Source organism: Pristiophorus japonicus, chromosome X, assembly GCF_044704955.1.
Source record: "Pristiophorus japonicus isolate sPriJap1 chromosome X, sPriJap1.hap1, whole genome shotgun sequence".
Taxonomy (NCBI): domain Eukaryota; kingdom Metazoa; phylum Chordata; class Chondrichthyes; family Pristiophoridae; genus Pristiophorus; species Pristiophorus japonicus.
The window spans coordinates 35,675,010-35,687,112 of NC_092010.1; the positions used below are offsets into that span (position 1 = coordinate 35,675,010).

At 42.3% G+C, this 12,103-nt stretch overlaps 1 protein-coding gene across 5 annotated transcripts in view; it reads right to left on the minus strand.

The window, feature by feature from the left end:
- The window catches only part of LOC139240978 (electroneutral sodium bicarbonate exchanger 1-like), a 235,062-nt gene that overhangs the window by 43,394 nt on the left and 179,565 nt on the right, over positions 1 to 12,103 (minus strand). For all 5 annotated transcript variants that reach the window (XM_070869603.1, XM_070869604.1, XM_070869602.1 and 2 more), the window contains exons 10-12: positions 4,747 to 4,893; positions 4,196 to 4,296; positions 2,562 to 2,736 (exon numbers count right to left, since the gene is read on the minus strand). In XM_070869603.1, coding sequence (XP_070725704.1) covers positions 2,562 to 2,736; positions 4,196 to 4,296; positions 4,747 to 4,893 — 423 coding nt within the window. The remainder of the gene's footprint in view (positions 1 to 2,561; positions 2,737 to 4,195; positions 4,297 to 4,746; positions 4,894 to 12,103) is intronic.

Sequence of the window (12,103 nt, forward strand, 5' to 3'; positions counted from 1 at the left end):
AGGGAGGGGCCCGGAGAAGAATTGGGGGCCGGGACCAGTATTGTGGGCCTGGAGCAGAGGCCTTGAGGTGGGGAGGAAATCTGAGGCCTCGTTTGGGAGTGGTCTCTGATCACCCTGGGGGGGGGGGGGGGGGGGGGAAAGAGGGAGGGTAGGTAGGGATCCAGGAGGCAAATGTAAAGGCACTTACCTCCTAAATCCAGCAGTCCTTGCTTTCCATTAGCTGGCAGATTTCACGAGGCCTGCAAAACCTGACCAGCTAAAATTAAATTCAAAATGGAAATTAAAGCAAAGGCTTGCAGCCTCATTATAATATTTAAATAGACGATCGACATCCTGGGACCGAGTTTACCCAGTAGACACTAGCTATTTTTATTGCAGATAAACCTCTTTGTTTTGTTTGTTTTCTGCTTTTGTTTAGAGCAATTCCTCGTCTTCCTTTAGTCCAGTCACAAAACAAACACTTTAAAATGTCCTTCGGTAAGGTAAAGAATGTTTCAGCTTGGGTTGGTTTGTTCATATTTTCTAGGGCCCATTGAATGCACCTTTATCAGGGCCACTGGTTCACTGCAACTGAATAAGTCAAATTCTATTGTTACTGCAAGGGGAACCCAGATTTTACCAGGGTTTTAGGGAATGTATTCTATTAATCTATCTATTTTTCTGTGAAAACCATGAACCAGTGGCCTTGAACCATGTCTTTAACCTGTAGAGGCCTTGCTCACAGGAAGGCCAATGGTATCTTGGCCTTTATTGCAAAGTGGATGGAGTATAAAAGCAGGGAAGTCTTGCTACACAGCTATATAAAAGTATTGGTGAGGCATCTCACACCTGGAATACTGCGTGCAGTTTTGGTTTCCATATTTACGAAAGGATATACTTGCTTTGGAGGCAGTTCAGAGAAGGTTCACTAGGTTGATTCTGGGGATGAGGTGGTTGCCTTATGAGGAAAGGTCGAGTAGGTTGGGCCTCTACTCATTGGAATTCAGAAGAATGAGAGGTGATCTTATCGAAATGTATAAGATTATGAGGGGACTTGACAAGGTGGATGCAGAGGATGTTTTAACTGATGGGGGAGACTAGAACTAGGGGGCACGATCTTAGAATAAAGGGGCCACCCATTTAAAACAGAGATGAGGAGAAATTTCTTCTGAGGGTTGTAAATCTGTGGAATTCGCTGCATCTGAGAGCTGTGGAAGCTGGGACATTGAATAAATTTAAGACTGAAATAGACAGTTTCTTAAACGATAAGGAGATAAGCGGTTATGGGGAGCAGGTGGGGAAGTGGAGCCAAGACCATGATCAGATCAGCTATGATCTTATTGAATGGCGGAGCAGGCTCGAGGGGCCATATGGCCTACTCCTGTTGCTATTTCTTATGTTCCTGTAATGATGTGCACAGAGACCATTAGAATTTGACATTTCTTTAGAATTTTTTGCATCTCAATAATATGATCACTGGTGAGACAATAAACAGTAGTGTTGCTAAGCCATTACATTAGTTTGAACTGATACAAGTCTCTCAATCACGGTTAATAATACACACTGGGTTTAGAAGAATGAGAGGGGATCTCATAGAAATATATAAAATTCTGACAGAATTGGACAGGTTAGAGGCAGGAAGAATGTTCCCGATGTTGGGGAAGTCCAAAACCAGTGGTCACAGTCTAAGGATAAAGGGTAAGCTATTTAGGACCGAGATGAGGAGAAACTTCTTCATTCAGCCTGTGGAATTCTCTAGCGCAGAAAGTTGTTGAGGCCAGTTCGTTAGATATATTCAAAAGGGAGTTAGATATGGCCCTTACGGCTAAAGGGATCAAGGGGTATGGAGAGAAAGGAGGAATGGGGTACGGAGGTTGAATGCTCAGCCATGATCATATTGAATGGTGGTGCAGGCTCGAAGGGCCGAATGGCCGACTCCTGCACCTATTTTCTATTTTTCTATCAACATGCATCTATAAGTACTGCATAGAACTGAAGATAGGAACAAGAACAGAAACCCACTTCAGCTGCATTTTTCCAACTATAGCACACACACACTGGAGGCAGGTTTTTGTCTTTACTGGCTGGATGGATCGCCTATCTGTCACAGACCCCGTCCAATATTTCGACCAATTTAAATGAATGGAAAGAAAATTAGACAGGCCCCATTACCAGTGTGCAACCCTCCCTGCCCAATTTTCCTCTGCCCGATTGCTCCACCTGCATTATGCATTATGCCCAGGCCATAAAGATAAAAATCTATCCCACTACACATAGCACATTTAATGATTTATCGGCAATACTGAACTCCAAGGCGTGCATATAAATCAGGATTTTTAACAAATCACTCTTGACTGTTGTATTTGGCCTTGCCTTTTGCTAAGTAATCACTGTTGTGGCAAGCTCTCCCATTAGTTACACATCTCAAATTTCCAAAAGTTGAAATTTCCATCCCACAATGCTGCATATTGATTTTTTATAAAAACAAATCCTCCTTTTTATGTTCCCTGAAGCATTATTATACCTATGCCAAATACAAGTCATTAGCATTTTAAATGCACAAACATCCTCAACTCTCTTACTATGCGTCCTTCTGTTGCTTCGCCCAAGAGGCCACCAAATGTGATTACAGGCGACATGCAGGCGCAGTACAGGAACAAGAAGGACGCCACACACTGCAAGCTGAAGGCATCCCTGAAATCACTCCAGAAACAGGGAATCTTCCGTTTGATGTCAAGGATCAAACCCCCAAATGGCCTGGTGGAATGGAAATGAATCACTTTAAAATAACATTTTCCAACATGTCCAGGACAATGAATGCAAACATGGTTCTTAAAATGCCACCGATTGCCGATTCAGTACTGCATGTAGATTATATCAACCTAAGCAGATGATAACAAGGTTTAATTGTTTTGTAAAAAATTAACATGTTCTGTGAATACATTTCTCACACACCTTTAGAATATTCAACATGAGAAATTTAATAAAAGCAGTTTCGCTGGCTCTCAAACTACAAAGAAAACTCAGACCTCAAAAGGATTGGACATTTATAGAAACTTGAAATTGGATTAGAGATGCAAAAGTGAACATTAAAGTAAGAAATGTTGCTGGAAATTTGAATTAAATCAGAGAAAATGCTGGAAATCCACAGCGTCAATCAGAGTTAGAGAGCGCTTACTTAGAGAGCTTTATAAATCTATGATAAATACTCCAAGCTAGCAGAAAACAATGGCTTTCAACGACTATGTAAAATCAACTAGAAAATTTCCACAAACATTTATTTTCTGATTTAAACAAAATGACACAAATAAGTATATTGCAATGGATCTGAAAATAGCTAGAAATAATTGAGCACATTCTTCAATATTGCAACCTACCCTGAAATGTGGAATTAAGAGATCCAATGTAATGTTATAACTGAAGCTGCGAGTTTTGTAAAGCTGGATGGAGGTCGCCGGCCACAGCTGGTGAAGCCACAAAGTGCTGGTATTCCATTTAATACAATGGAAGATTTTGCATTGTATCATTGTTGCCTGGCTAAAAGATTTCCAATGGGACTTCTCATTGCTAGATATTGGAACTGTTCCAGGAATATAGGACCTGTACCCTTATGAAGTACATCATTTGATACAATAAGTTTTAGACAGATGAAGTGTCATGACAGCTGAATTGAATGAGATTCAAGGTATAATTGGCGAGATGGCCAATTACAAAGCAGAAAACAACTGATCAAAAAGAAAGAAATTACAGACACAATACAAAGTTAAAAGTTATAAATACAGTTGCAGAACTTGAGGCAACCTCACAAGTCAATAAGGTGGACATCCATCCCTCCCTTAAGTTTGAGTCAGAGGGACAGGGATAGGGGGTGTTTTTAGATTTAAATCAAGAAACAACAGAAATGCTTTTATGAAATTCAGTTCCTGTCTATACTGTTTACGTTTAGAAAAAAATGTTTGAGTTTCTGGACACCCACGAGGGACTGGGGAATCGTGATCTAAAACTCAGCACGCGAGTCAAATGTGAGCCTGCTTCTCAGTCACAACACTGGTTCCAGCTAAGGTCACGTCTACAGCACTCACTATAGCTGCGATCATTTAACTGAAATCTAGGGTTTGCAAATAAGAGAAAGGAAAGAGTAGGAAATGTGAGTAAGAGTGTACATTAAAAATAAAAGATATAACCATCTAAGAATGTTCATAAAGCTACAACAAACCTTCCTGTGCGCTGCAGTTCAGGACCACTGTGGCCCACTTGTGGTTCAGGCTCAATATGGCATGCATTACCATTTGGAATACCAGGCTGCTTCCGTTTCTCCTATTGTATAAAAGAGGTATGAATGAGACAGATGGCACAATGAAATATTATTTCTGCTTGGTGTCTGGTGATGCGGCATATGTCTGCAGATAGTCTGTGTAGGAGCTTCGCACAGCCTCAAAGTGATTAAACAGTTTGTACTTTTCTATTTTTAAAATAAATTTAACGGTAAATGTCTTCTAATCCTCCTTTGATGGATCAACACTGCTCACGATATCCCACCTTTTGTTATATCATTGTGATTATCTGTACAATTTACCAGTGCCATCCGTTGCCAACAGAACCAATGTAGTACACGAGTACAAAAGCAAAATACTGCGGATGTTGGAATATGAAATAAAAACAGAAAATGCTACCTGACCCGCTGAGATTTCCAGCATTTTCTGTTTTTATTATAGTACATGAGTATCCTCTTCAAAGATTTCATTGATGGTGAGTGAAAGAGTATACCTGAGATGGAACGTTTTTGGGTGGCTCGATTCGGATGGAGGGGTCCCATTCACCTGGGGGCAGAACAGTCACCTGATCAAGAAATTCATCAATTCCAGCAAGCAGGTCACTGCGATCCTTGGCTTTGTAGGCAACATCATGGAAAATCTGAAATGGAGGCAGAGCAATGATTTTTCTAATTAGTTTGATAAAGTTTATGACAAATACCATCTTTGAATGTCACTTGTTGAGAAGATGTCCATTACTAAGGATTAGTAAGACTGTGGGTTTCATGGTCTATGGCTTCTGATGGGAACACACACTAATTTAGTTAATCAATGTACACTGTAATGTTAAACATAGTTTTGTTTGACTACAATCTCATTTTTGTCCTTTGGTCTTATTTCACTATGCTTCTTTGCAACCTACTATTTTGGCAGGGTTCCTCCATTCCAGCTGAACTGAGCTTTAAAATGAGGAGTATTCACCCATTTTCACACCTAATCCTTAGTGTTATCTCCACATTTACTCATACTGTTTGTAACATATTTGCTTCATGGGTTCTTTGCTTAAGAATTCAAAGCAACACATTGCTATTAAGAACTAGTTGGTTTATTAGCAAAGGTTTAACAATCACACCACACATTACCAGTTCATCCACCAGGCTCACAACCACCTGCCCCATCGTGGATCCCCCAAACCCAACTGGCTGGAGTTTTGTTGAGTCTTGAGAACATCACGTGACTGGCTAAGTCACTCACAATTCAACAGCTCTGCAACTATTTTGTAGAAAACAATAAAGTGCCCCCTGATTAAAGGGGGTCACACTCCAAAACCTTTTCAAGTACCCCCTGTTTTTTTTTTGTTGAGGGCACCAAAACACAAATTGTACAAGTGGCCCCTGGCTAAAAAGGGGGGGGGGGGCACTAAAACTGGCAAATTAAACAAATTAACATTTCGACATAAAATCAAATTAAAATTTGGTTGCCGGGGGTGATGATGCACTCCAGTCCCTCCGGCACCCACCTCTCGTGGAAGGCCGCAAACAACAGTTCTACAAACCTGTGAGCATACTTACAGGTGCATACATTACAGAGTTTTGTGTGCCAGCGAATGTCAAATATAAAATATTGACTGTAATAACATAACTTAGTTTTCCTTCACTCAACACCAATCCAGCATCCACATCCAGTCACTGTTGCTGACATTTACCACACTAAACAAGTAAAAGAAAATGCTCCAACCTAGTGTTGGGCCACAGTAAATGGCTACAACTCTTAATGTGTCATTATTGCACATACAAACAAAAAACATGTAAATTGTGCTGATGCTATTCACACCTTATATGGATTATAAACACGAGCAAGAGCATAGGAATGGTGGAGGGAAGAAGAATCACTTCTCGTCATTGGACGACAGCTACTGTTTCGCACATTTAGTTTTTTTATGGGCTGAAAGCCACCATTTTCTGGGTTACAGATCGTTGTTTATAAAAAAAAAAATATTTAATGGAGCTTTCCATTTGATCCCTACACATCCTTATACCTTATAAGAACATAAGAACGCAAGAAATAGGAACAGGAGTAGGCCATTCGGCCCCTCGAGCCTGCTCCGCCATTCAATAAGATCATGGCTGATCTTCAACCTCAACTCCACGTTCCCGCCCAATCCCCATATCCCTTGATTCCCTGAATATCCAAAAATGTTAAATGTTGAGGGATCTAATCATCAACAATTATTAAAGTTCTGTGTAACGTGTGTATCTTTGATTCATTTTAGTAACTCATTTACAAAGAACTTCAATACTTCATTCACACAGACCTTGGAAAAAGACACTTGTATAAAAAAAAAAAGAGTAGAGAAATTGCAACCACGAACGCTTAATGCACTCGTACCAAATTTGTCGCTCTGCTAGTTTAACCAAGGCATTGACCCACTGGAAATAACTCTGGGTGACAGTAATGTTTACCCTTTGTGTACACTTGGTGTTGTACACTGGAGAATTCCAGCATTTTACAATGAAACTGCAATTAACAGTACAAGCACTAGGGGGAGGTGTGTTCCTTGCACCCACTTGGCAGACGCTAACAGAATTTCAGCTTACCTTTTAAAAAAAGCAAATACAGAATTGTATTGAAAGCAATCCCTAGAGTTTTGTTTTCCACACTTCAATGAGGCTGGCACCATCAAAATATTGTTGTGGTGGTACCTGCCCTTCAAAATACAACACAAATGGTAGTGAAAGGCATTCAAGTGCAAATTGTCTCAAAAGAAACAACATTCCTAGATATCACTGGAATTCTTATGTGCAAGAAACAAGCAGGCGAAAGCCTTCTATATTAGCAAAATCAATTGTTTCAATCCATTGTTCGGCCAATTTTAGATTCTTTTTGAGCTAATCAGTTTTCTTGCCACCCTAACCCTCCCTAGCAAGCATGGCTAATTTCCACCTGCCTAATCCAGAGACACTGAGGGCAGCTGTAATGCTCGCTAGCCCTTCCCCCTCCCCATTTGTTATATAATTAGTTCAGGAATTCGATCTTAAATCTGTAATGCAAATAGAACACGTCATAGCCAGCAGTGGCAGATTACATTTACTGCCAGCCATGAAGCTGACAGCAATCTAAATGTTACACCCAGCTCACTGCTGGCCCTGACATCTCTTTTAAAGAACTTAGCCATAGAAATTAAAAATAGTTCCATCTTAAGTGCGGTATTGTTCGTTTTCCAGCTACAAGAAAACAGCCTAATACTGTCCAGTTCTTCAACTGATTTTTCTTTTACTGTTCTTCAAACTAAATGTAGTGCTAGCACAGACTGAGCTGAACTCAAATCTCACTGGGGGTACATTTCCAAGTGGCGATATGTGTCGCTGCTACGCCAATGGAAAAAGATTTGCACCCGCGGTGGTCTAGAGAGAGTTATTTACAGGAGGGGTCCACTCATTTGTATACCTATTGGAGTGGTGATTGGCATAAATCCTGTATAAAATATGTGTAATCTGCTGGAGTGCATAGGAATTGGAGTGCATCTTTAACAAGCCTGCTTTGGCTGAATACTGCAGTAGCAGACTGGGGGACAAGCTGGTAAAGAAGGAGCAGTGTTTGCCTCACTCACTTAACTCTCAGCTAACTTCATTAAATGTCTCAATCATTTTGATACTTTACACGACTGTCTACAACAAGAGCAGCTGATACACGAAACCAAACAAGGCAGCAAGGCATGGCACACAGACATAGAAGATGTGGCCTAAATTTCAGATTCTGACCTGCAAGCCCTCAAGTAAATTGAGATCAGGAGACGCAGACTGCTGGGTGTCTGCGATCGCAAATTTGCCAGAAATGTCACCATGCTACCCAGAGGAAGGTGGCACTGGCACCGAGTGCCAACTCTCACCCTCAGAGCTGCAGACCAGTGGCGAAAAAATTCAATGACCTCACCAGGTCAGGCAAGGTGACATACCAGCCACACACTCTTTTCTTCCTTGACCACCCCAAGCACCAACTCACTCTTCATCCTCTAAAAGTAACAGTTGTTCAACAAACTCTATACAATGCACGCTGGTTAAGGTGGGCACTATGGCTACCCAGCTCCCCCAACAGCAATTACTTATATGCACAACTCAAAAACCCCTTCATCTTCATATCCCCACATCTCTTATTTCAGCTCTCCCATGCTATTTGGCATACACCCCACAACTGCTTGACTTCACTTAAATTATTCAATCTTCTTGTAGGATAAATTGGTGCATAGTGCCCACAAGAGGCAGCCCATCAAAGGAGGCATCCCTTCCTTTAAACACCTCGCACCCTACAGGGAGAAGGTCACGAGGCTCATGGGGTGATACTCTGCTCTTGCTATGGGGGAATGGTAAGTTTGGGGACTTATTTCCGGCATCACTGGAGTAATTGAACATCTACATGGTCATCCTAACATCTCTATGAAGCACCACACAGACACAAGCTTCCATTCTCTTCTTGGTCAGCTTAATATCAAGGAGGTAATATTCACCCATTCTTCGCTTTTGCCCTCTTTTCCTGCAGATCCAATTACAGCAATGGGGAGTACATGAAGAGGATGATGATGGAGGAGGAAGACAAGGAGGATGATAATAAAGAGGGAGATTAAGTCAATGAACATGGCCTCAAGCCCACCCATGAGTTCCTGCACGGACCTCCTGCCCAGTGTTTCTCTGCTCCAAAACTCTCCAACTCATCTCGTGTGTTACTTGCTTCTTCACTCCCCCACACAAGCTAAGATACTTCCACCCAGGGGAATTAGATAGTGGCACGAGGATGTGACACTGGATAATTGCAAGGATGGGAACCCGAGAAATGAGAGCTGGGCAAGGATGCGGCACATTCCCAGCGGAGGCTGAGAAGCGGGCTGCCCATGGCTCCTGTTTAGTTTGGACTTTATTGTAATAAAGTAGAAGGTGCTTTGTTATTCATGGAGTTTAGATTCATACAAGGCAAGGCTGCAATTATTTGGGGCTGACCTATTCACAGGTGATTATTGGCACAGTCGGGGTGAAGAATGGAAAAATCAGCAGAGACAGCTTCTGCTCAATTTTTCGGTCACAAAAGTTACTTGCCTTGATTATGCACCGAAATATACAAAAGCAATGAAGAAATCCACCCCAAAGAATCTCAGCATTCAACAAGAATAAAGACTACTTTTTGCTTTTCTTTTAGAAAGCATTTTCCCCTCTGTTTGCCTTATTCTGGTGTCTCTACCTCATGCTCCTGCCTAGCTGATAGGAAAGTGGCTCATTCCTAGGCCTCTGCCAACACGAGACAGAGACTGAATGCACAACAGTGTGCATTTATACAGCGCCTTTAATGTAGCAAAACATCCCAAGGCACTTCGCAGGAGCGTTTTCAGACAGAATTTGACACCGAGCCACATAGAAATATTAGGACAGGTGACCAAAAGCCTGGTCAAAGAGGTTGGTTTTAAGGAACATCTTGAAGGAGGAAAGGTAGAGAGGCAGAGATATTCTGGGAGTGAATTCCAGAGCAGTCCAGCACACAAGTGCAGTCCAGAGAGAATCTTGGTCTGATTTTCCTTTGTGAGAAAAGGCCAGGAATCAGTTCACCAGAAGCACCTCCCCATGACAACCTAACAGAGAAAAAATCCAACCTGCAATCCATCACTGCCTCTCATTACTTAAAAAAAACTTGAAAAGCTTGGGCCAGAATTTTCCAGGGTGGTAGCGGGCACTATTGGTGGCAGGTCAGGTGGGAAATGTGTTATTTTTGAAGCGGGTCGGGAGCTGACCCAACCACCAGCGGCAGACAACCCAATTGAAATCATCATCAGGTAGTTTACAGGCACTTAAGAGCCTTTTTTCATTTACTTTTTAAATTTTCCTGCATGGCCATGGGATTCACGCAGCTCGGGAACCACGTCTGTCAACCGGATGCAGGAGTTCCGCGGCCATTGCTTCAGCTGATTTCTTTGTTCCCCATTATGCTGTCAAGTAATGGCAGACCAGTTGAACAAATACTTCGGTTCTGTCTTCACGAAGGAAGACACAAATAACCTTCCGGAAGTACTAGGGGATCGAGGGTCTAGTGAGAAGGAGGAACTGAAGGAAATCCTTAATAGGCGGGAAATTGTGTTAGGGAAATTGATGGGATTGAATGCCGATAAATTCCCGGAGCCCGATAGTCTGTATCCCAGAGTACTTAGGGAAGTGGCCCTAGAAATAGTGGATGCATTGGTGATCATTTTCCAACATATTATCGTTTCTGGATCAGTCCCTATGGACTGGACAGTAGCTAACATAACACCACTTTTTAAAAAAAGGAGGGAGAGAGAAAACAGGTAATTATAGACAGGTTAGCTTGACTTCAGTAGTGGGGAAAATGTTGGAATCAATTATTAAAAATTAAATAACAGTGCATTTGGAAAGCAGTGACAGGATCGGTCCAAGTCAGCATGGATTTATGAAAGGGAAATTATGCTTGACAAATCTTCTGGAATTTTTTGAGGATGTAACTAGTAGAGTGGACAAGGGAGAACCAGTGGATGTGGTGTATTTGGACTTTCAAAAGGCTTTTTGACAAGGTTCCACACAAGAGATTGGGGTGCAAAATTAAAACACATGGTATTGGGGGTAATGTACTGACATGGATAGAGAACTGGTTGGCAGACAGTTGGGATAAACGGGTCCTTTTCAGAATGGCAGGCAGTGACTAGTGGGGTGCTGCAGGGCTCAGTGCTGGGACCCCAGCTATTTACAATATACATTAATGATTTGGATGAAGGAATTGAGTGTAATATCTTCAAGTTTGCAGATGACACTAAACTGGGTGGCGTTGTGAGCTGTGAGGAGGACGCTAAGAGGCTGCAGAGTGACTTGGACAGGTTAGGTGAATGGGCAAATGCATGGCAGATGCAGTATAATGTGGATAAATGTGAGGTTATCCATTTTGGAGGCAAAAACACGAAGGCAGATTATTATCTGAATGGCGGCAGATTAGGAAAAGGGGAAGTGCAACAAGACCTGGGTGTCATGGTACATCAGTCATTGAAAGTTGCCATGCAGGTACAGCAGGCGGTGAAGGCAGCAAATGGTATGTTGGCCTTCATAGCTAGGGGATTTGAGTATAGGAGCAGGGAGGTCTTACTGCAGTTGTATAGGGCCTTGGTGAGGCCTCACCTGAAAATACGGTGTTCAGTTTTGGTCTCCTAATCTGAGGAAGGACGTTCTTGCTATTGAGGGAGTGCAGCGAAGGTTCACCAGACTGATTCCAGGGATGGCTGGACTGACATATGAGGAGAGACTGGATCGACTGGGCCTTTATTCACTGGAGTTTAGAAGGGTGAGAGGGGATCTCATAGAAACATATAAAATTCTGATGGGACTGGACAGGTTAGATGCAGGAAGAATGTTCCCGATGAAGTCCAGAACCAGGGGACACAGTCAAAGGATAAGGGGTTGGCCATTTAGGACTGAGATGAGGAGAAACTTCTTCACTCAGTTGTTAACCTGTGGAATTCCCTGCCGCAGAGAGTTGTTGATGCCAGTTCATTGGATATATTCAAGAGGGAATTAGATATGGCCCTTATGGCTAAAGGGATCAAGATGTATGGAGAGAAAGCAGGAAAGGGGTACTGAGGTGAATGATCAGCCATGATCTTATTGAATGGTGGTGCAGGCTCGAAGGGCCGAATAGCCTAACTCCTGCACCTATTTTCTATGTTTCTATCACATGTACAGTTAAAGCTCCCACATGACAGGTGATCACTTCCCTCAGGCAGAAGCTGTTGCTCAGTCCATTTCCAGCGCAGATTCTGCAGGCTGCAAGTGTTTCCAGCAAAGTCTCCATCTAGTGTCATGTCATTGAAAGAATTCGCTCATCATTGACAG